Raw genomic sequence first — 24,749 nt, forward strand, 5'->3', positions numbered from 1 at the left:
TCTAGGGAGGGTAGTCTGTGGGGAAGCACCCCTCACTATTAGAAGATGTTTAGGTTTGGTTATAGTCTGACCAGTCTTAATTTACGGCCGTGGGGGGCCGAGTGTCTCTGTACAGTGTTGCCATGTTTTCACTACTGTTGTTCTGTTAATCTCTCTCTCTCTCTCTCTCTCTCTCTCTCTCTCTCTCTCTCTCTCTCTCTCTCTCTCTCTCTCTCTGCTTACCCTTGATTCTTTAGTAAGTCATTTATAATTGTGTGTATATATATATATATATATATATATATATATATATATATATATATATATATATATATATATATATATATATATATATATAAGTGAGTGGCACGAGGTCAGTCATGTCGCCACCAGCAATGTGTCAAGGCCACCAGCTGGATGTGGAAGAGTTGCCGCTCGCAAGTGAATAATGCTTTTTTTTTTCACTTAGGTATTGACATATACCTACTATTTTGTAAAAATAGAAACTACACATTAGCTTGGCTTACGAATTATGAATGCGATTATGCCTCACCCTTGAAATTACTGTAAAAGCCAGTAAATGTGAGCATTTTATCTTATAATTATAGCAACATCTGGTACTGTAAGGGGAGACTATTCGGCCTGGCCAGGCTGGGTTCATCAGTATTGCCGCCACTCACAAGACTTCTACTATTTTTTTTTTACTTTGGATAATAGATTATTTCTTTTTTCCATGCTCATCATCTTATATCTGTAACGCTAATATTATTACACACCCTAAACATACGCTAAGTACCATTATAAGTTACTACAGTTGATATCAGCAACACTGTTGAATATGTATGCCATGTTTGTATGGTACTATATAGTTTTTTTATGCATATGATGGTTACTGTTGATTCAACCATCTATATACACAATTCAAAATTTTATACATCTGAATTGATGGTATTTGCGATGCCTTGTACACCAATAACTTCCATTTCACATCGCATTTTTTGGAAACGTGGCAGCACTGGAGAGCTACCCTCGCCCCACCACAGCCATAAATTAAGCCCGGTCAGACTATAGGTTACAGTAAAGGCCATAGGGGAGGTCTGGGAGGTGCAACACCCAGGTAGTTTAGGCTAAGGGGGTCTGTAGACTTTTTTGGCAGGCAAATTTTACTAAATTTATCTCCCCTTCCAAAACCTCTGATTCCCCATGTGCTCTCAAGCTTACTGAGCGGGAAGGGAGGATATTGAAAAATACTTAAGGAGATGCTATTGGTAAGATTTTTTTTTTTTTTTTTTTTTTTTTACTTATCATTACTTGCAAATTATAGAGGTAACCTTAAACTGAAATTAATACTTATGTGTCATATAAAATCAAGGCTGCAGAATATAACATATATCAATGGCCATATTGTTCTTGTGATTTTAATGGTTGCCATCCTCTTGAGCTTGATCTTTCTCTAAGCATCCTAACCTAATCCACCCTAACTAACCCTAACCAAACAAGAAGTGTCATGTATGTAAGGTTTAGTTAGGTAAGGATGAGAGTGGCAATATAAGGATCAACAATATGATGGCTACCATAGCAGAAGTTGCATCAATATTTCTTAACCCTTACAATCATGGGGACCAGGTAGGAAAACTACGTTTTCTGAGTAGGTAAAACTAATGGCTAAATTTTACCACCTACCCTAATAAATAAGTAGGTACCTTACAAATCATTTACACTGATGGCTCTTACCTTCCATCCCATGTGCTCAGTTAGTATAACAACTGTATATTCCCATTATCTCTCTCTCTCTCTCTCTCTCTCTCTCTCTCTCTCTCTCTCTCTCTCTCTCTCTCTCTCTCTCTCTCTCTCTCTCTCTCTCTCTCTCTCTCTCTCTCTCTCTCTCTCTCTCTCTCTCTCTCTCTCTCACACACACACACACACACACACACACACACACACACACACACACACACACACACACACACACACACCCACTATCCTCACCACATAATTGTTTGCCATATAGAAGGGGTTCAGATTTGCTATTAATCACACTCCCCTCTCTCCCATACTTTCACACTCTTTGCAGAATCCGTCATAGCCCTCCAGCTCATCCACTGTCGCTCCCAAGACACACCACTCCCTTTGCCTCCATGAACACTATCTATTCAACTATGTCAATTTCATATACTTTGATGTCTACCTTCAATAGGTTCAGTAAGTGTTGTGGGCAACACCATGGTCAACAGAGTGGCAAATCAGGCCCATTCCCCACCTCTCTCCCATAAACCTTCCCACAGACCAGACTGCACTTACACTAGGAGAAAGACACCAGACAGATACCTTTCAGTACACAGTAGCTACTTGGATGGATCAGATAGGACTCACAGCACCACCAGTGGACCCACTCCTCCTGTTGTGTCCTAGACACTGCTGGCACCTGACTCATGATAGGGCAAAGCTGCCACAATGCCCACATGCACAATCCAAGCCTGATGGACACTGCTCAATACCCCTGGTGTCCCACACAGTCAGATACCCCTAAACACCTGCTGCTACACTGCTCCTACCACTACTCTTACTAAACTGCTCTTTCACTGGCATCACTCCACATCCACAGACCATCATTAGAAAGCCTCCTGAGTGGTTCCCAAGATCCTGGGTCTGACCTTCAAGACACTCAAACACACAAGGGTCTTCCTGCAGAAGACTGGATAGCTTGCCAGAATCTAACTAGATATATAACTTGCATCTTCAGGGCATTAGAGGATGTGGCACCACTGCCTGCAAGGTTCCCAAAATTCTCAATAAGAATAAGGATTGCACAGATCTTCTTAATATTTACCAGCTTTTTACCTAGTTTTAACTTGAATTATGCCCATCTCACATTGGCAAGTAAAACGTAATCAGAGGTGTTATGGGTGTTTAAGATATCTTGTTTGTAACATATCTGTTGGAAGTAATAAAATTTTGGCATGATGCTATGTTATGCAACAGGTGCTCAGAAAGAGAAGCACATTTATTGGTATTGGTCACATGAGGCCAGATACCCCACAGAATTAGAAGCCTTGCAGGATTTTATGGCTACCCTTGGAAGATTGTGAGTCAGCATGAATTTACATTAGGCATAGCTTTTGTTAGGAGGCATTACTATAGTTTTGGCCTTGAATGTGGGATGAAAAAAAAAAGTTAAGACAAAAATGGCTTGCTTGTTAATTTAGAACAATGGAATATATTGTAGAAAAGAATTTGATCAATTTATGCAAAACGGGTAAATTTTTGCTTTTGCTAATTTTTTCATTTAACTAATCCTTCAAATAACCCTTAACTAAAGGGATGCTCAATGAATTACCTATCTGCCTCCATTTCTGATAAAATTCATATACTCTAAAATTGCCAGGAACAAACTCAGTTACATAAATCTATGCCTCCTTTTGATACTGGATGCAATGATGTAGCTACTTTTTAACACACAGATATCTGAGAGTAAAGTTATTCCATATCAAATAATTATGTAACTTCAGGTCGTTAACACTTACACTCTTCCTCTCACCCCAACCTGTCCTCTCTCTCTCTCTCTCTCTCTCTCTCTCTCTCTCTCTCTCTCTCTCTCTCTCTCTCTCATTACTGTGTCAAAAATCTGTTAACTACTAAAAGAATGTGAAGGAATATATATTTTCATATAGAATGAACATTATGAAAATGAACATTAAATATTAGATTTATTTATAAAATCCACAAGTTGGTATGTTTTATATTTCAGGTCCATAATTGAAAACAATGGAACATGGGGCGTATCACACACCCGGGTTCCCACTGAGTCACGTCCAGGCCATGTGGCAATTATTGCTGGTCTCTATGAAGATCCCAGTGCTATTGCCAAGGGATGGAAGGAAAACCCAGTTGAGTTTGACTCTGTTTTCAATGAGAGCCGGCACACATGGTGTTGGGGAAGTCCAGATATTCTCCCAATGTTTGCTGCTGGTGAGTCATGGTTTAAGTATTTAGAAATATTTGACATCAAAACAACTTATGAATTGCAATGGACATTACTTATGTCTACATTTGCTAACTTGATATTTTTATTTCTTTAATGTATGAAGTATTCAAATTTGGCTGTTAAAAATAATTTAAATCAATAACTATTAATAACAGGTTACAAAAATTTACTCTTGCCTTGAAACAATTTTCAAAATTGAAGATAAATGTATTTACCTAGTTGTATTGTACAGAGTTCAAGCGGGGATCATAGTGTCTTGTCTCCATGTCTCCATTTATCCAATTATTCGTTAAAGTTATGCACATTGTGCTGTAACAACTTCATCACTAAATGCATTCCACTTTTCCACCGTTCTATGTGGAAAACTGTATTTTCCAATATCCTTCATACACTGCCTCATCCTAATCTTCTTTACATGTCCTTTTGTCCATCCAGCTTCTGTCACCAGCACCAGGTCTTCCTTGTCAATCTTTTCAATGCCATTTATTGTTCTATATATTGTTATATTAGGTCTCCTTGTTCTCTTCTATCTTGTAAGGTTGGCAGTCTCATATACTTCAGCCTTTTCTCATATGTTAGGTCATTTAGTTGTGGCACCATCTTTGTAGCTATCTTCTGGATCCATTCAAATCTTATATCTTTTTTCAAGCTCTGTGACCACACCACTGTTGCATGTTCCAACATTGGACGTATCATGCTTGTAATAATTTTTTTCATCATATCTTTATCCATATATTGAAATGACACTCATTAGTATAAGTCAACATTTTATATGCTAATCCAAATATCTTACTTATGTGTTTTTCGGTGTTCAAATTTTCCTGTATAACCACTCCCAGATCTTGTTCCTCTTTATTCTTCATTATTTGTTCCTCTCCCATCAGATAGTTCCATACTGGTGTTCTCATACTCTTTCCTAATTCCATTATGTGACATTTCTTGGCACTGAACTCTAACTTGCACTTTTTATTCCACTCATAAATTTTGTTTTTATCTTCCTGCAACAGCAAACTATCTTCTTGAGTTTTGATTACTCTTATCAATTTTGCATCATCAGCAAACAAATTGATATAACTGGTTATTGCATTTTGTATGTCATTTACGTATACCTGGAACATACTGGGGGCTAACACTGACCCTTGTGGCTCCACACATGACCTTCCTGTCCTGAACCCAAATTGTCTGTTTGATATAATCTGTTCTTCCAGATATTTAATCCATTTTTCTTTGATATCAATTTCACATATATTCCTCAAAACACTTGCAAGTTACACCGGTCTGTAATTTAATGGTTCAGTTTACTTCCCTCCTTTGAATATTGGGATTATGTTGGCTCTCTTCCATTCTAGTGGTACTCTCCTTTCTTTTAATTAACTTGTAACCATTTCCCAAATTGGATCTAATAGCTGCTCTTTACATTCCTTTAATGCCCAATCTTATACACCATCCAGCCCCATTGCTTTTCTAACATCCAAATTATGTAGTAATCTTCCAATATCTTCTTTGTGCACTATGATTTCTTGCATGCCTTGACAATGCAATGTCGTATTTGGTTCTGTAAACTCCTCTTCTTCAGTGTGAACACAATTTTGAAACTTTCATTCATCATTTCACTCATTTGCTTTGTTTTTTTTTGGTATGTCTTCCCTCCTTTAATTATTTTTTCTATTATTTCCTTAATCTTCATATTATCATTTAGAAATTTGTAAAAAGCTTGGGTTCATCTTCACTTTTTTGCACCACATCTTTCTCAAAGTTTCTTCTTTCCTTACTCTAATATAGTCATTTCTCGCATCCTTATACTATTGTCTGTTGTTTTCATTTCTCTGCTTTTTGAGTTCTTCCAAGCTTTATCATTTTCCCTTTTAGCTTCTATACATCTGGCATTGTACCAAGCATGTATACTTTTCTTTACTCTATAGATTGTTATGTATTTCTTCACTCTTTCTTTATATTTCTGTAGGAATATTTCATATTTCCAGTGTATTGTCCTTCCATTCATAATGTTCCTCTATTCAGTATCAGCAAAACAATTTCTTAACTTTTCAAGATCTGCTCTTGCATAATTCAATCTCTCTTTTTTTGTAGTCTTCTCTGTATCTTATCCCATCCAGTTCCTGCATTTCCAACACTAATGTTACATGATCACATTTTCCCATTAGGCTAAGGTACTGTATGCTGGCAGGGGGCTCTGGCTTCTTTATGAATACTAGGTCAAGCAACGATGGTTCTTCTTCCCCTCTGCACCTTGTTGATTCTTCCACCCACTGATCCATGGTATTCACCATGGTCAACTGTAACACCTCCTCGCTCCACAATCTAGCATTACCCATTACTTCCATCTCTCTCCAGTTTACTCTTTTACAGTTAAAGTCTCCTACTAATAGTATTTTTCCATCTCTTCTTATCATATTATCTAGGTACTCTCTTTGCATTTTCTTATGTTCCTCAGTTCTCTATATATTTGTCTTAGATGGCACATATGTAACTGATTTTCATTTTTTTTTTTTTTTTTTTCAATTCCTTTGTTTTGATTGTTACTCCCATTACTTCCACCATGCCATCATCATATTCCATTTCCTCCACACATATATTATCACAAACCACTATTAGCATGCCTCCTCCCCCCTTTTCCCTTCCTGTCTCTTCTCCAGCTATTATATCCCTCTTCTTTAAAGCTAACATGGATTTCTTCTTTTAATTTTGTTTCTACTATGCACATTACATCTGATTTTATTTCTTTCAAATAATCTCTAACCTCCATCACACTGGATAACAACCCATCTATAAGTCACACTTAATTTCTTGCCCCTTCCATGACTTCCTCCTTCTTCCAAAGATACCTCTTCTTCAGTCTTATATCTAGAACCCTCCAGTAAAAATGATTTTTCTCGATCTCCATCTTTTTCTCTTTTTTTTTTCTTTAGCATGATTTCTTAGCACTTTCTCTTTTTCCTTCTCTTCTAGATTCATATCTTTTTTATCCATTTATCCTTAAATTTAGTATCATCAGCCAGTTTCCCTTTTCTTGTCATAATCTCCTCCACTGCCACCTGCGATCTCATTCTCATTGGTCTTTTTCCCCCCTTCACTAAACTTTCCCAACCCTAATTACCTCCTCCACTCTCTGGTCCAACTCTGGTGTGCTGTCCTGGACATGTTTGATAATAGTTTTGGCCAATTTTCTCTCTTCTCGCTCTCTCACAAATTTCTTTGGATGTTTTTTTTTTTCCTTCAGCCCCAAAATTAAGATACATTTCCCCTTATCGATTGTATCTCTCACTAGATCCTCTTTCCCCTTAATTACCTGTATAATATTGTCTTTTGTCTTTTCTTGAATTTTTTTCCTTACTTCTTCTGAAAATTTAACTTTTCTTCCTGTTCCTGTTTTCAGGCATTTCTTAATTCTTCCAATTTGCTTTCACCCATTCCATTCTCTACTTTATCTTCCCCATTCTGTATTTTTTCTGTAGGCTCCTTAAAGATTCTTCATAGTTGCAACATGTAGCCTTTAGTATATCATTTTGTTTCTTTTATCTCTTGTATCTCCTCCTTCATCTCTTGATTAATTTCTCTTACTTTCTCATATTCCTCTAATCTCACTTTTAGTTCAGTTTTCTTTTATCTTGTTTTTCCATCATACTTGACATCACCTCCATGTATCTCATCTCCCTTTCCATGATTATCAGCCTCTTCATATTACCTCTTTCCTCTCTAAATCCAGAAAAATTCTTGTTCATGTTATCATCACCCAGTCTATTCAGGCTACTTGGTGTTTTGATAAACCTTTGGTTTTCAAAACATGGTGTTTGTTTTGATTCCGTATGTCTGGCAGTACCACCTAGTTCCTTCTCTCTCTCTCTCTCTCTCTCTCTCTCTCTCTCTCTCTCTCTCTCTCTCTCTCTCTCTCTCTCTCTCTCTCTCTCTCTCTCCATTTTCTGCTCTATATGGCTCCCAAATCTTTTTTATTTTGGAGACAGGAGAACCCTATGTCCCCCCACCCATCTGTACATACGGTCTAGGTCAGGTTCCAACTCCTGCTGTAGCACTTCCCCTGGGAGCTGTTTTTGCATGTCTTGTCAGTGGAGCTTGACATGTGTGTGTGTGTGTGTGTGTGTGTGTGTGTTTCACTGTTTGATCTGCTGCAGTCTCTGACGAGACAGCCAGACGTTACCCTACGGAATGAGCTCAGAGACCAGGCACACAACACACACCGGGACAACAAGGTCACAACTCCTCGATTTACATCCCGTACCTACTCACTGCTAGGTGAACAGGGGCTACACGTGAAAGGAGACACACCCAAATATCCCCACCTGGCCGGGGAATCGAACCCTGGTCCTCTGGCTTGTGAAGCTTGTGTGTGTGTATTTACCTAATTGTATTTACCTAATTGTAACATACGGGAAAAGAGCTATGCTCGTGTTGTCCCGTCTCCATATCTATTAATGTCCAGCTTTTTCTTAAAATCATGAATATTCCTTGCGTTGACCACTTCCACGTCTAAACTATTCCATGCTTCCACCCTTCTATGAGGGAAGCTATATTTTTTCACATCTCTCCTATAAGTGGCCATTTTTAGTTTTTTCCCATGCCCTCTCGACATTCTTTCATTCCACATACACAGATCTTCCCTATCCATTTTTTCCATGCCAATCATCACTCTGTATATTGCTATCAGGTCTCCCCTTTCTCTTCTGTTTTCCAGGGTCGGAAGTTGCATTCTTTTCAGTCTGTCTTCATAAGTCAAATCTCTTAAGTCAGGCACCATTTTGTTGCAGCCCTCTGTACTTTCTCTAGTTTCCTTATGTGTTTCTTTAAGTTCGAGCCCACTGTATTGTTGCATATTCAAGCCTCGGTCTTATCATTGCAGTAATTATTTTCTTCATCATTTCTTCATCTAAATATCTGAACGCCACTCTTATGTTCCTCAATAAGTTCAATACTTCTCCAATTATTTTGTTTATATGTCTCTCTGGCGATAGGTCATTGGTAATTGTCACCCCAAGGTCTTTTTCTTCATGACTGGTTTTTATGTCTTCATTTCCTATCTTGTACATACTCCTGATTCTTCTTTCACTCTTGCCAAACTCTAATTTCTTGCATTTTGTCGTGTTGAACTCCATTTGCCATGTACAGCTCCATTTCCATATTCTGTCCAAGTCTTCCTGTGTGTGTGTGTGTGTGTGTGTGTGTGTGTGTGTGTCTTTATATAAGATTGATGTATATTCATTCATTCACTTATTTTTTCCTAGGTGCTGAAAGGGGTCACATAGAAACTTTCATGTATAAAGCAGAAGAAGAAGATTTTGCCAGTAGTGATGCTTCCAAATTGGACAAGTGGGTCTTTCAGAATGTTGAATCTTTCTTCATGAAAGCATCGAGGGAGAAGACGGTTCAAGATGTATTGCATGAAGATAGGATTGTGTTTTTCCTCCACCTTCTTGGACTAGATACAAATGGACATGCTCACAAGCCACATTCTAAGTATGTTAATCTATTAGATGTTATAATGTACATAAAGTATGAAAGAACAACTCTTTTCAATAAGTATCACATTATTGTCATCAACTTGCATGTTGTAATACAATAGTGCACTGGTCACCACACTCAGCTCACAATCACAAAAGCCCATTTAGATTTATTTGTATATTGCAGAACTACAGCTCTTGAACTTAATTCCTGGATGTTATTTGAAATCCAAGATGTTTTGAAAGAAACTATTTAACCTATAAGAATCAATATAGATCATCCATTCTTTGACGACAGATGCTCCCACTCCCAAAATGGCCACTCTTCATTTTCAGCTAAGAAATTATTTGTTCATACAAGACATATTGAAGTAACTTGGTGACACAGAATTCATCAGAACATACTGTTTAAATTGAGCATGTATTCTCTTTGTCATTGATCTAGTCCGTGAGGCCTTACAGAGTGGCAGAGAGGAATAATCCATTTATTGCTAAAATGGTGATCATAACACCGAGATATCTTGCTGGTGGGAAAAGCTACTGGAAAAATACAATTGTACAGTCACGATACCATTATGGGTCGTGGAGAGAGCCACAGCTGGCTTGTGATTATTTCCAAGCCATAATAACCATTTGTTTACATTAAGGCTCTTCAATAAAATCACATTTACCTTATTTTCAAGACTAAATTACTGTCTTACCCATCATGTATTTCCTCTAAATATATAAAAATAATGGAAATACTTATAAAAACTATAAATTAGTAATAAATGCCACCTTTTGTTTTGTCTTTTAGTATCAGAAATCAAGTAGCTATTTGAGAAGTGAGTTATGGTATGGCAACCAAAAGAATCAGGAGTTCAAAATTTTGTTCATAAAGCAATTTGTTTGAAAAGGGAGGCATTCAGTAACCAAGATTCCATTATATTTCTTTATTGTAATATCTATTAGGGGGATTAAACTGATCTAGCTGTTACTGCATTATGCATTACTTTACTTGATATTAATGTATTTATATATCAATTTCCTTGTTGTAACTTTATAGTCACACACACACACACACACACACACACACACACACACACACACACACACACACACACACACACACACACACACACACACTTACGTATGAGCGGAATGTAATGTATTCCAACATAAATGGAGTGATATCGGGGATTTTAGAACTCAACGATTACTTGAGGGACAAGAACCCAGATATTGTGGGTCTTACTGAAACAAAACTGAGAGAGGGAGAAGACCTGATGATGGTTGGAGAAGGGAAATATAATGTTTGGAAAAGAAATAGAGTAGGTAAGATGGGAGGAGGAGTGATGTTGCTGGTTAAAAAAGATATAAAGGTGGATCAAGTGAAAGAAGGTATGGGAAAGGCAGAAGTGCTAAAGATCAGAGCAGAAACTAATGAAGGAAAAAGAGGCACTACATAGTGGTGTACGTACCACCTAAGACAAATGCATGGTCAGTACAGGAATATGAAGAAATGATAAGTGATACAGGAACATGTCTGGAAGAAATGTTGGGTGGCTGTGAACGAACTATAATGATGGGAGATTTTAATTGTAAAGAGGTGTGTTGGGAGGACTGGTCAATGGAAGGATCAGAGACAACATGGGGAAATACACTATTGACACTGGCAATGGAAAATGTGTTAACTCAGTGGGTCAAAGAAGATACTAGGTTTGGAGGAGAGGGAGCATCGTCAAGACTGGACTTGGTCTTTAGTACAGAGCCAATGGTCATTGAGGAGATGAGGGTGGAGTGCCCTTTAGCAAAGAGTGATCATGCAGTTTTGGAGTTCAAGGTGATAGATGAAGAGAAATCTAGAAGAAATGAAGAATATAAAGTGGGAAGATGGAATTATGCCAAGACAGATTTTGGAAACCTAAAGAAATTCTTTCAAGAGACAAATTGGATGAAATTCAAGAGTGCTAAGGAGCAAATGAAAAGTGGAAGGAATTTATAAAAATATACAAAGAAGGTGAGAAAAATTTGTACCAATAAGACAACATAGAGAAGTTGGAAAGCAGGACTGGTTTAACGATAGATGTGAAAAGGCTAGAACAAGAAAAGAGGATGCATGGAAGAGGTGGAGAAGGAAAAGACGGATTAAGCAGTGGGAAAGTTACAAAAGAGCAAGAAATGAATATGTGTTGATTAGAAGAGAAGAAAGAAAGAAACAAGAAAAGGATATAATTGATAAATGTAAAGACCAACCAAGGCTTTTTACAGACATGTGAACAACAACATCAAAAATAGAGAAAGTATTGAAAGTTTAGAAGTAAATGGAGTATGCAGTGAAGATCCCAGGAAATGGCAGAGGCTATGAATGGATGCTTTCGGAAGGTATTCACAAAGGAGACTGCTTTTGACAAACCACTGGTAATGGAACAGAAAGGGATTATGAAGGAGTTTCAAGTAACTGTGGAGGAGATCAAGAATATGATGGGGAGTTTAGAAGTGAGAAAAGCTGTGGGACCTGATGGGGTATCAGGATGGATTTTAAGAGAATGCAGGAGCAACTGGCAGAAAAAGTTTGTGAAGTAATTGATGCCTCATTAAGGGAAGGTGTAGTGCCCCAAGACTGGAAAAGAGCTAACATTGTCCCAATTTATAAATCAGGTAACAAGAGAGACCCATTGAACTATAGACCAGTGTCACTTACAAGTGTGGTAGCTAAGATGTGTGAGAGGGTGGTGAAGAATAGATGGACAGACTTCTTGGAGAAAAATGACATACTTTGTGAGTGTCAATTTGGTTTTAGAAAAGGGCGTTCATGCACAACAAACCTGATATGTTACTATTCGAGGGTGATAGATGTAATACAGGAAAGAGATGGTTGGGCTGATGGAATATATCTGGATTTAAAAAATCCAGAGACTGATCTGGAAACTTGAAATGGTAGGAGGAGTGCATGGCAGTTTACTAAAATGGATGGAAGACTTTTTGGTAGGAAGAGAAATGAGAACAATAATTAAGGACAGACCATCAGAATGGGGCTTGGTGGAGAGTGGAGTTCCACAGGGATCAGTGTTGGCACCAGTAATGTTCGCGGTCTACATAAATGACATGGTGGATGGGGTGTCCAGTTATGTGAGCCTATTTGCAGGCGATGCAAAATTGTTAAGAAAAGTGAGATGTGACAAAGATTGCGAACTACTCCAGGAAGACTTGGACAGAATATGGAAATGGAGCTGTACATGGCAAATGGAGTTCAACACGACAAAATGCAAGAAAATAGAGTTTGGCAAGAGTGAAAGAAGAATCAGGAGTATGTACAAGATAGGAAATGAAGACATAAAACCAGTCATGAAGAAAAAGACCTTGGGGTGACAATTACCAATGACCTATCGCCAGAGAGACATATAAACAAAATAATTGGAGAAGTATTGAACTTATTGAGGAACATAAGAGTGGCGTTCGTATATTTAGATGAAGAAATGATGAAGAAAATAATTACTGCAATGATAAGACCGAGGCTTGAATATGCAACAATACAGTGGGCTCGAACTTAAAGAAACACATAAGGAAACTAGAGAAAGTACAGAGGGCTGCAACAAAAATGGTGCCTGACTTAAGAGATTTGACTTATGAAGACAGACTGAAAAGAATGCAACTTCCGACCCTGGAAAACAGAAGAAAGGGGAGACCTGATAGCAATATACAGAGTGATGATTGGCATGGAAAAATGGATAGGGAAGATCTGTGTATGTGGAATGAAAGAATGTCGAGAGGGCATGGGAAAAAACTAAAATGGCCACTTATAGGAGAGATGTGAAAAAATATAGCTTCCCTCATAGAAGGGTGGAAGCATGGAATAGTTTAGACGTGGAAGTGGTCAACGCAAGGAATATTCATGATTTTAAGAAAAAGCTGGACATTAGTAGATATGGAGATGGGACAGCACGAGCATAGCTCTTTTCCCGTATGTTACAATTAGGTAAATACAATTAGGTAAATACACACACACACACACACACACACACACACACACACTCTCTTCCCTGGAACAGAGAAGAGAGAGGGGGGATCTGATACAAGTTTATAAATTGATTAACGGAATGGATCAAGTGGATAATGAGAAACTAATCCTGAGAGAAGAATATGACATTAGAAGCACAAGATCACATAGTAAGAAACTGAGGAAGGGAAGATGTCTGAGAGATGTTAAAAAATTTTGTTTCCCGCAAAGATGTGTTGAGACTTGGAACAGTTAGAGTGAGGAAGTGGTGTCAGCAAAGAGTGTACATAGTTTTAAAGAAAAATTGGATAAGTGTAGATATGGAGACGGGGCCACACGAGCATAAAGCCCAGGCCCTGTAAAACTACAACTAGGTAAATACACACACACACACACACACACACACACACACACACACACACACACACACACACACACACACACACACACACACACACACACACACTGAAAGATAGACCGGAGAGAGGACATCTAATAATGATGTTTAGAACAGTAAACCATATGGAAAAGATGGACAGAAAAGACCTGGTATCACTGACAGAAGATGGAGATAGACAGATGAGAGGACACTCCAAGAAGATCATGAAGAGTTAATGTTTAACTCCATGCTAAGCTTGATACGCCCCATCCTGAACACTGGAAGGCGAGTGAAAGGGTGCCAAAGTTGATGAGAAAGTATAAAAAAAGGGTCATAAGGAGCAGGGCACATTACCTCATCTCTCGCAGAGCTCAGGAGGCTTACTGAAGGGTGGGTTCCTATGGAGATGTAGTGTGAACCTGGCTTGACACCATCACATCATCTTTAGCTCTGCCTTATTTTTAGTTGGTAGGAATATAATAGTGAAAATTACACTATGTTACGTGTGTAGATTTTTCTTGTGTATATTTTGTGTACATTTTTTTGCAGCCACTGTATATTACTTGATTCTATTGCTTCTCTGGCACACTTGGCTTCCCTTCAGCCAACTCAGATATTCATATTATGTAGCAATGCTGGTACTGAGCACATTCAAAAAGATTACAGTAATGTAGAGTATTTGGTTTCTAATTTTCTATTGTGAATATTATTATTTGTTTTACTTTTATTGTTTCAGGGAGTACTTGAAAAACATTGAAACTGTTGATGCAGGGATTCAGAAAACAGTTGAAATTTTTGAGAATTTCTTTGGTGACCATCAGACAGCATACATTTTTACTTCAGACCATGGCATGACTGACTGGGGTGAGTTAATATTTGATCTTTGATGTTGTCAGTTTGTAAATTCTTGGCTCATGGTTAATAGCATATTGTGTAGCTGTTTATGGTAATGTACAGTCAGAGAGAGAGAGAGAGAGAGAGAGAGAGAGAGAGAACAATCCTAAATACAAATCTATCTTGTTTAGATTTCCTGATTTTTTTTCTTTTAGCTAAATCTGATTCCTGTGTATATATTAACTCTTAATTTTCTTTCAATATTTGACCTTCAGGATTCAACCAATACTTGAGGAAGTAGGGTACCTTGTTTTGATTTTGTATTAAAATGCTTCATCTTGAATGTTAGATATGTATGGATTTATGGAAATATTTGGAGAATGTAGTCTGTAATAAGTTGAACAAAAGTGGTAGAAATCATAAAATCAGATTTGATGGAAGATGCAGTTGAATTGTGCTCATGTGGAACTTTTGCTTAATATGAATAATGTTATCAAAATTACATTTTGATTATGAAACTCAAGCATTAGAGGGAAAAATTTTATGAACTGGCTGAAAATTTTTAAAAGGAAATGTTTTGTTTTCCTCAGGATCTCATGGAGCTGGTGACCCAAGTGAAACAGAGACACCCTTTATAGCCTGGGGTGCAGGAGTGGCAATGCCCAAGGATCCCTCAGAGTTTAAGGAGAAGATGATGTATGATGCCAGGGTGGAGCGTTGGGGCTTAACTCATGTAAGGCGCCATGATCTTCATCAGGCAGATGTTGCACCCCTTATGGCATCTATCCTGGGCATACCTATTCCAGTCAATAATGTGGTGAGTCACATCTTGCATGCCATGAACAATGTGCTGGGTTAAGATACCATTCTTGTAAACAAATTTTACTAATTCTATAAGTGTAGAAAGTCAATGCACTATTAATTTGTTTCCTCAATGATGTCAAGTTCCTTGGTAAACAAAAGTTCTAATTCTGATGCCTTCTCATTCTCTTTAAATTTGGTGTTTCCCTCAATCCATTTAGTCATTGTGTGATGGTGTGCACAGAGAAAGCAGGTTCATTGGTTTCTACTTTCCAGCAATGACAAAGAATATGAATAATCAGAGACAACACGTATGATCATTTGTAACCTGCCAGGTATAAAGAGATGTTGAGCTCACTTCTGATTGTTTGATGATGAGGTCATGCTGCTGGATAGTGTTCATACAAAACCCAGGAAAAGAAGAGCAGTACATGAAATAAACTTAAAGAGAGAAGAATTTGGAGAATATCATAATTTTTTCAGTGACATGTCAGCACACAGCCTAACCACAACATTCATGTTAGCATGTTTTTTATTCCATTTATTCCACACTGGTTCTCTCATATACTTTAGCTATCAGGTCATCATCACAAGAATAATCCCAGCAAACTGTGAACCTGCTTCCTCTGTGCACACTTACATTTGTTTGTATAGTGTAATTCTTGGCATGGGTTGGAGCTGGTTGCCTGTGCCCTGCAAACTTGCTTTCTATATGCACATACCTCTAGACATTAGTAAGTTTAATAATGTATTTCCCCATGATTCTTCTCCCCCTTTAATGGTCCATTCTTCCCAGCAGATTCTTTTAGTCTTTAGTATCTCTTAACATTGGTTTGTACTCATCTTGATTCTATGCATTGTTTTTAATGTATATATATTACTGCAAAATATCTTTTTCATTCTTATCTTTTTGTCTTGATTCTCATTACTTCAGCCATACTTTCTCCTATCTCTACATCCTCCATTGTTAAGTTTTTTTTTTTTTTTTCGTTCAGTAACATCACTCCTCCTTTCTTACTATTCATAGATTTCATCCACAATATAACTACGGTCTGCAGTTCCTATGTTTTTTGCTGGGTGATTTAATTTGATCTCTGTAATACCCATGATCACTGGCTGTTTTATTTTAATACTGTATATGTAGTTATTTAGCTCCTGCAATATTGACATTAGTCCATTGATATTTCTGTATGCCACCAATCCCTTAGTTTCTTTTTCTTTTGTTATTTATCTTTCCTATTCTTTGTTTGCTAGATATCACATCCTCAGTCTTTCAACCTTTTTCATTTCCTCGGGTTTATTCTAATTTTTTTTCCTGAGCCTTTTATCAGTTCATTTATCTTAAGTCTCTCCATTTTGTTCATGTCACTTTTTATCCAAAATTTTCTTTACAGTTTTTCTTATCCAGTCTCCATGCTTGTGATATTACCTTTGGCACTTGTCTGTGCTCTAAATTTGACTTTTAATGGTCTTGCTGTTTACATTTCATTTTACCCAGTCTTCTGCTTCATCCTGAACATGTCTCACATCTTTTCTATCTTCTTTTGTTTCTTTTCTCTCTTAATTCTTATGGGTTCAGATTTTTTGTTTAACTATTGTGTAAATCACAGACTATTATCTATTATTTTTATTTTCTATCTTGCATCCTTTGATTAATTTCTCTATTCTTCTGAAACCCCTGGGAGGGTGTCCCGGATGTTTCTTTATTCTTGGTATCTGCCATGACTGATTTTTAAATACAGTAAGTCCTTGTTATATGGTACATATGCGTTCCTGAAAACCTTACCGCAAATCGAAATTACCGTATACCGAACCCATTATAACGTAGTAATAGGGGATGTGTTCCAGCACGTCGAAAGTCACCCCTACATACATGAAAATAGTTATATAAAAAAAATGTAAAGTACTGCACAAAAGAAATAAACAAATGTTTTTTATTTATCTTTCACTCGCCACGTATTCTATCATTTGACGTCCCTCCCGAGGCTAAACCCTAAAACTCGGGGATGTTGGGAGTTTAAGCTCGTGCTAACTTGGCAGGTTTGGTGAGAAACACACAAAATAGCCTGTATTCACATACTGATTACACTTGGAAATTCAATAAACGAGTGACTACAAATGGTATTCTGCCCACAAGCAACTCTTCCTCTTTGCAATGCAAAAAACCAGAAGTCTCTAGATCCTATGGTTACCAAAATATCACAGGTTGAATGAGGTGGTATCATCGGTGTACGTGGCCTTGCGTCCGATCGGGTCCAGCAGCCTTGGCTAGAGCGATAGAAAACGGGCCCCTTGTATCCTCTCTCTCTGTTTTATTATTATTAGTAGAGAGAGAGAGAAAAAGTATTAGTAAGGCGCGCAGGAGAGGTGGTGGAATTGGACACAGTGAAATCATTGTTGCTCCCACCATTCATCGTGGGAGTTGATGACACCGTGATGTATAGCATATGTTTACTCTTGATGAGTATTGCCAGCTCACAAGCAAAGAAAACAGGAAGAAAATTGCCAGAATATAGCCCAAAAGTGCCTAAACGTCTATCGACATATCCTGAGTCTTGCATGATGAACGTCTATCGATGTGTCCCGAGTTTTGCGGGCTAAGGGACAGTAGGGATTTCAGCCTTTACTCATAATATCCACAAAAAACACGCCGTAAGGATTTCACTTGTGTTCAGTGGGAAATGCGAGAATAGACCGATTGTTGTGGTGGCGCTACGGTACAGTGTAAACAAAACACGGGCGTATGCCGTATCTGTGAATTTTTCTTACCGTAAGTAGAATTGAGGGTAGTAATTACCAAACACCGTAACTACGAATTTACTGGATAATGAAGTATCGTATAACGAGGACTTACTGTAATTGTTTTTCCAATATGAAATCACTGGTAACTGTACTACTTTATCTTTTTTTATTATTCACTTTGGAGGCAGGATCAACACCATAGTATAGCCCTTACCTGCCTCACAACCAAAGTACACTGCCAGTGAAAATATCTCGTTTGTATATGTGTTTTGTGTATATGTGTGGGTGGAGGTGGGGATGGTGGTTAGGGAAATACAGGCAACATGTATTTAACCCCTTCCTTACCGCAGCCACTCCCCGATATAAACAAAGCGTTCCCCTCCTATACCACAGCCCCCTGCCCGTGTGCGCACGTGCCTCACGGCCAGATCTATACATTATATTTCTTTCTAACTCAGTGTTATGTACTTTTTTCTAAACATATTTTTGTCATTTTATTAATAAAAGAAAACGTAAACATAATCATAAATTGTACACTAATCATAAATTCAGCAGCACACACTCTACACCTTGTGAGAGTGGCCCTGAGGCAGTCATAACTAGGCTGCTCCCCCTCACTTGCCGAGAGGGTTTCAACACTGCTGTCACTATCACTCTCTCCTATTTTTTTTCAGGATCATAGTCTGAATCATATTCATCTGGAGAGTCTTCCAGTATATCCTCACTATCTGTCTCATAATTATGATAATCCTCATCGCTGCTACACGAAGCAGACGCCATTATCTCTAACTAGAGGCAATAGATCAGTTTCACCACGGCCGATACTAGAGAACTGATGTTCTTGGGGGGACTGTGGGAATAATATATGTCAAAGAATAGTGATTGGCTTTATAGTTTATGCATGAAAAATTAACTCCGATATTGATTGGCTAGTTTGGGGGATGGTTACGCTGGGGTGGCTAAAAATAACGCCTCCAGTGTTTGTTAGTTTATAGTGAACCACGTGGAGTATGAAAAAGGCAAAATCCGCACTCAGGCCATGGTTATACACGGAAATGTATTGGTGTGTGACGCATCATGGCGGCATCTTGCGGTACCACGAGGTCGCTTTTGCGTGGCAGTACGCACCACAAAACAGTCTTGCGGTAAGGAAGGGGTTAATTTGCTTGTACATTAAATTATAGGTAGCATGGGTTATACCTATATTTTCACTTTGCTGATGATTCAAACTTTAAAAGCTCAAGTTAATTTGCATGGTTTGGGTTTGATGTTTGTGAATTTGGTGCATTAATTTCATTGTTTAATGAAGTAATCGATTGTTCACTCATTTGTACTCATATCAAAAGTTTTAAATCTAAGAAAAATTTCTCAACTGTAAACATATGTTAATACTGTTTTATGTTTTACAGGGCAAGCTGCACATTGAATATCTAGCTACTTCAGATGAGTATAAATCTGAGGCACTGTTTGCTAATGCCCGTCAAATGTTGGCACAGTATCAGCAAAAGCGGACACAGAAGGAGGAAGAGACATTGCCTATATTTTACTGGCCATACACCATTCTAACACCTGACAAGGAACTGGAATTTCTTGCTGCAATTCGGAATTATTTACAAACTGCTCAATTTGATGCTGCTGTAAGTATCATTCAAAAGTAAAGAAAACAGTAAGAAAATAGTAATATTTGCAGAAGCTTGTGTTAAACAACATGTACTTTAATTGATTCTTATTAAATTAATTTGGAGAGAGAGAGAGAGAGAGAGAGAGAGAGAGAGAGAGAGAGAGAGAGAGAGAGAGAGAGAGAGATTTACTTGGTTAACTTTGTTGGATCTAGAGGGTTTTCCTCACAGTTGTAGTAATCCACTGCTGCTGCCAGTCAGAAGGTCAATTTTCAGAAGAGTCATCTGGTCTGGCACAGAGTTAAAGGCTGCCAGCTTATAGCCTGGGACGAGAGGGTCATCTGGCAGCGTTTGTAGAAATTTCTTAAATCTGAACACTAAGCAACCAGTGGTGTCTCTGACATTTTTTGACAGGGCATTGAAGAGTCTGAGGCCACTGTGTGAAAGGCGGTGGCATTGTGGATAAGGTGGTGAGTGGGATTGGGCAGATGTCCAAGTGTAGGTTTGAATCCCACCATGGACCACCTTGATACTTTGCCATTTGTCAATTGGTTTAAGGTTACCTACATGTCACCATGATACCCAGGATCTAGGTGGTTATACCCAAGATGCACTTGGGTGGTGATATGGGGCCTAATATGGGTACCACTATAAATAAAATTGCCTGTGCCACTAATGGGTGGAAGCTTAACAGTGCTTCCATACCTCTTCAAGCTACCTACAGGCACTATAGGCCAAGGCATTAAAAAGAAAAAGAAAAAAAAAAAACTGGAGGTGAGGAAGGTCTTAACTCTCCCTGGAGTAGTAGACGGAAGAACCTATCTCTCACATGAGTGGCCTGAGCACTCACTATTCTTAGGTTTCAATAGCATGGTGGTAGGGTCAGGCACTTGTTCCTCCAGTATCTTCCACACATATATGGCCCTGTTCTGCTCTCTTCTTCTCTGTTGGGAATATAGTCCCAGTCGTTGTAATCTCTACTAGTAATTTAATTAATTTATGCTTATTATTTTCCTAGTGTAGGCTCTTTGCACTGACTCCAGCTCTTGTATGTCACATTTCTTGTGGGGTGACCAGAGCTGGCTGCAATAGTCAAGTATTGGTTGGATAAGAGCCTTCCACAGTGCAAGCATGACGTTCTTTTTCCTTAATTTGAGAGTGAGAGAGAGAGAGAGAGAGAGAGAGAGAGAGAGAGAGAGAGAGATTGATTGATTGATTGATTGATTGATTGATTGTTGTATTGACTTCTCATAAGACAATGATATAACAATACAAATAGATCCTCCAGAATGCAATAGCCTTTGTCCACTGATCTCTTGAGCTCTCTATGGGCTATGTGCCCTGCTATGTTAGCAACCATGAAATATAAGAAAAATACTAACTAAATACATATACAGGCAACCCCCGCTTAACGACGGGGGTTACGTTCCTAAAAAACCCTTCGTTAAGCGAAACTTCGTTAAGCGAACCGATTATAACAAGTTTAACCCCTGACTTGAACTTTCATTGAGAGTAAACAAAGCGAGAGTGCATCAAAGTACAGTGAAAGGTTTAATGAAAGTAAAAATTATGAAGTTAAACATCTAGGCAGTTTAATTTAAGTCATTATAATGTACACTAATGTATGTATGTATGTAACTTTATAATGTTGATGATCTTAAATTTATGAAGGGAGGGGGAGTGAAACGGGAAAGACACTAACCGGCAACCTGTGGATTGTAAACAAAGGGCGCATCATTGTATCACATACAAAACTTATGTACCACATTTCCACGAGGCTTTCCATTTTATCCATTGTAGTCACGAGTTCAGGTGGTTCTTTTAGCTTGCAAGAAGATACGGTCTCACCAGCTTTCTTAATAGAGTCTGCTGACTTGAAAATAGTAGATACAGTAGATGGAGTCAAGATGATGGCGAGCAATGCTATTAGTTTTCTCGCCTCTCTCATGTCTGTGAATAATATCCAGCTTCACTTCGAGAGTAAGAGACTTCCTGGTCTTCTTAGCAACGCTAGGCGACATTGCAGAGCGTTTTGGTGGTAAATTGAGCAAGGGAAGACGAGCTGCTTCTGACACTGTTATGGTTTTGAACAGGGGCAGTGAGTGGTGCACGTGTTGTCCACAAGAGGCGCTGGTGTATTCAAAAGCCTGTCGGCTTGCATGATATGGCAGGGCTTTAAAACTTGGAAAAAATTACCTGGATAAAACTTCATTAAAGTGAGTTTGGTGTTCGTTAAACGAGCAGATGGTAGTAAAATGAAACCTTCGTTAAGCGGGGGTTGCCTGTACTGTAGTTGTAGCCAATGTAAGAGAAACCACACACACACACACACACACACACACACACACACATCATGAAAATGGGATAGAGTGAAAGACGACCAGTGGGAGTAGAATTAGAGAAAGTAAAAAAGGAAAAGGACTTGGGAGTGATGATGGAAGAAAACAATCAACTGGTAAGCCATATAGATAAAATTTTCAGAGATATATAATTTGCTAAGGAATATTGGATTAGCACTTCACTACATGGACAAAGAAATGATTGAAGAAATTGACAAGTACTATAATAAGACCCAGATTGGAATATGCAGGAGTCGTGTGGACCCCCCATAAAAAGAAACACATAAGGAAGTTGGAGACTACAAAAAATGGCTACAAGAATGGTTCCAGAATTTGAGGGGATGACATATGAGGAGAGACTAAAGGCTATGGATTTACCAATCCTGGAACAGAGAAGGGAGAGAGGGGATCTGATACAAGTTTATAAATTGATCAACAGAATGGATCAAGTGGATAATGAGAAACTGATCCTGAGAAGAATATGACATTAGAAGCACAAGATCGCATAGTAAAAAACTGAGGAAGGGAAGATGTCTGAGAGAGAAGGGGCTGGGCTCCCTGAGGTTTAGGCTTACCTGCTGTCCTGACATCCACACAAGCAGGACCTGCTGCCATATGCTCATACAATTTTATTTTTTGTCTCTTCTATTTCTGCATCTTTATTTAGATTTTGCACTTGTTACACTGAAACATTTCAGTTTAACACTATTTGCCAACCAAAGGTCTATCATGGTAGTGAATCATTCCTTCATTCTATCTCATAGTAACTTGGGAAAAAAATGTGTCACATTTCTGCTTTCTTCAAGTATAAGTAATTAAATTAGGTTATTGTTCAAAACATATTGTAGCTTATTGATGATATCATTGATTTTAAGTAAACAATACTTGTTTTCTGTTCAGTAACACACTTATTACAAGGGTAGCTTATGGTTTTCCTCAAGATCTGACAACCATGCATTCCTCTGGGACACTACCCAGACCCAGGAACCATCTTAGCATAAAGGGAATATAGTATAGATCCTTGGGGAACACAATTTGTGTTTTTATAGAGAGAGAATTAGAAACATTGTACACAGTGTATTGTTATCTTAAACTGAGATAACTTTTAAACCAATTATAAGTTTGTCCCCTTATATTGTTAATTTATGTAGTATGGAATGATTGATGGTGTCAAAGGCTTTTGACAGATCACAAAAAACTGTTAACTTATACATTTTGTCATCAAGAACCTTGTATATGTTTTGACAAGACAATGCATCACCAGTCCTGTAGAGTACTTTTGTTTGAAGTGAAATTGGTTATCAGATAAAAGTGAGTTTTGTACCAATAATCCATTAACCTTTGTGACACAATTTTTTTCAGATATTTTGCCAAAACAAGGTAGAACTGGAACAGGTTTGTAGTTAGAAAAAATAATGGAGAGCAGTGTTGCCAACCTAACACAAAGGTGCAACTAGCAGGTGGCAGCAGTGAAGCTTTGTTCACTATCATCTCTGCGATTGGCAATGTTCTTACAAGTTAGAAACAAAGAAGAGATAAACATGAAAGTGTGAAGAGTGATAACGAGAATGAGATAAACATACTAATTTTATGAAAAATGTAATACAATAAAGAATGCTGTAATTAAGAACACTAACTGAAGTCTGTTGACCAATTTAAGATATAAAATGATACTGCAGGTTGATTATTGATACTCCAGCAATGTTTAATCTGTAACTTTATTTAATCTGGTTCATTTTGGGAAACTCATCATTATTTATCTTTCAAGTATGTCCTAGCTGTGCTTAGTAAACAGTTTTACTACTCTTGTATGAAACAACTCAAAAATGCTATTGATGTTATAACTACTGTATGCATTGTCTTTGCAGAATAGTGAGAGCCAGCGCCTAATATCTGTGACACAACAAGGAATGGACTACTATCACAATTATGACCGCCTTGTCCTCTCCGTACATATAGCTCTTGGATTTCTGGGCTGGATTTTCCTCATTGTGTGCCATCTGTTGAAAGTAAGTACATCACACTGAATTTAAATTGTTGCTTAAGTGGAGGTGATACTAAGGAGGGAAGTGAAGTTTGGGGAGATAATAGTGGAGTCTGTCTCTTAAAGTTTGGTATCTCTTGTATGTCAGGAGCATCGGAAGATTTTTTGGGAGGCCTCTAAGAGCATCTATCCAGGAAGAACGTTTTCTATGAGGTACATTCACATGTACTTTGTAGCCTTTTGTCCTATTATATTTTCTTTTATCTTTTTATTTGATTTTGTTTATTTTATTTTAGTTATTTATTTTGTTTAATTATATATTTATCTGTTTTACCTCTTTTTTATAATTTAAAAAAGAAACCTTTATTTTTTATGCTTGGCAAGTGATGTTGGAGCTCTTTAGGATTTAGCAGTCAGTTGAGGAATAGGTTCAATGTAAGTAAAATTCCGGCAAGAAGGAAAATAGATGCTGATAGGTTTTAGATGACTTCTGAGCCACCAGAGACAAGCAATTTTAACCCCTTCAACACGTGACACATATTTTGCGTCATCGGGATGCTCGTGACACATCCAATGGCATACATATTGTGTCATGGTTGCTTTTTGCTTAGATGGTGTGTTTTCGTTCCCAGATACT

At 37.9% G+C, this 24,749-nt stretch overlaps 1 protein-coding gene across 2 annotated transcripts in view; it reads left to right on the top strand.

Moving 5' to 3' along the window:
• Positions 1-24,749, top strand: part of LOC123505154 (GPI ethanolamine phosphate transferase 1-like) — a 69,822-nt gene that overhangs the window by 1,345 nt on the left and 43,728 nt on the right. The window contains exons 2-7 of one of the 2 annotated variants that reach the window (XM_045256274.1): positions 3,728-3,948; positions 9,220-9,451; positions 14,530-14,657; positions 15,218-15,444; positions 19,580-19,807; positions 23,997-24,137. In XM_045256274.1, the coding sequence (XP_045112209.1) occupies positions 3,728-3,948; positions 9,220-9,451; positions 14,530-14,657; positions 15,218-15,444; positions 19,580-19,807; positions 23,997-24,137 (1,177 nt within the window). The remainder of the gene's footprint in view (positions 1-3,727; positions 3,949-9,219; positions 9,452-14,529; positions 14,658-15,217; positions 15,445-19,579; positions 19,808-23,996; positions 24,138-24,749) is intronic. The other variant, XM_045256275.1, reaches the window with a different exon arrangement.

The sequence above is a fragment of the Portunus trituberculatus genome, chromosome 17, assembly GCF_017591435.1.
Source record: "Portunus trituberculatus isolate SZX2019 chromosome 17, ASM1759143v1, whole genome shotgun sequence".
Taxonomy (NCBI): domain Eukaryota; kingdom Metazoa; phylum Arthropoda; class Malacostraca; order Decapoda; family Portunidae; genus Portunus; species Portunus trituberculatus.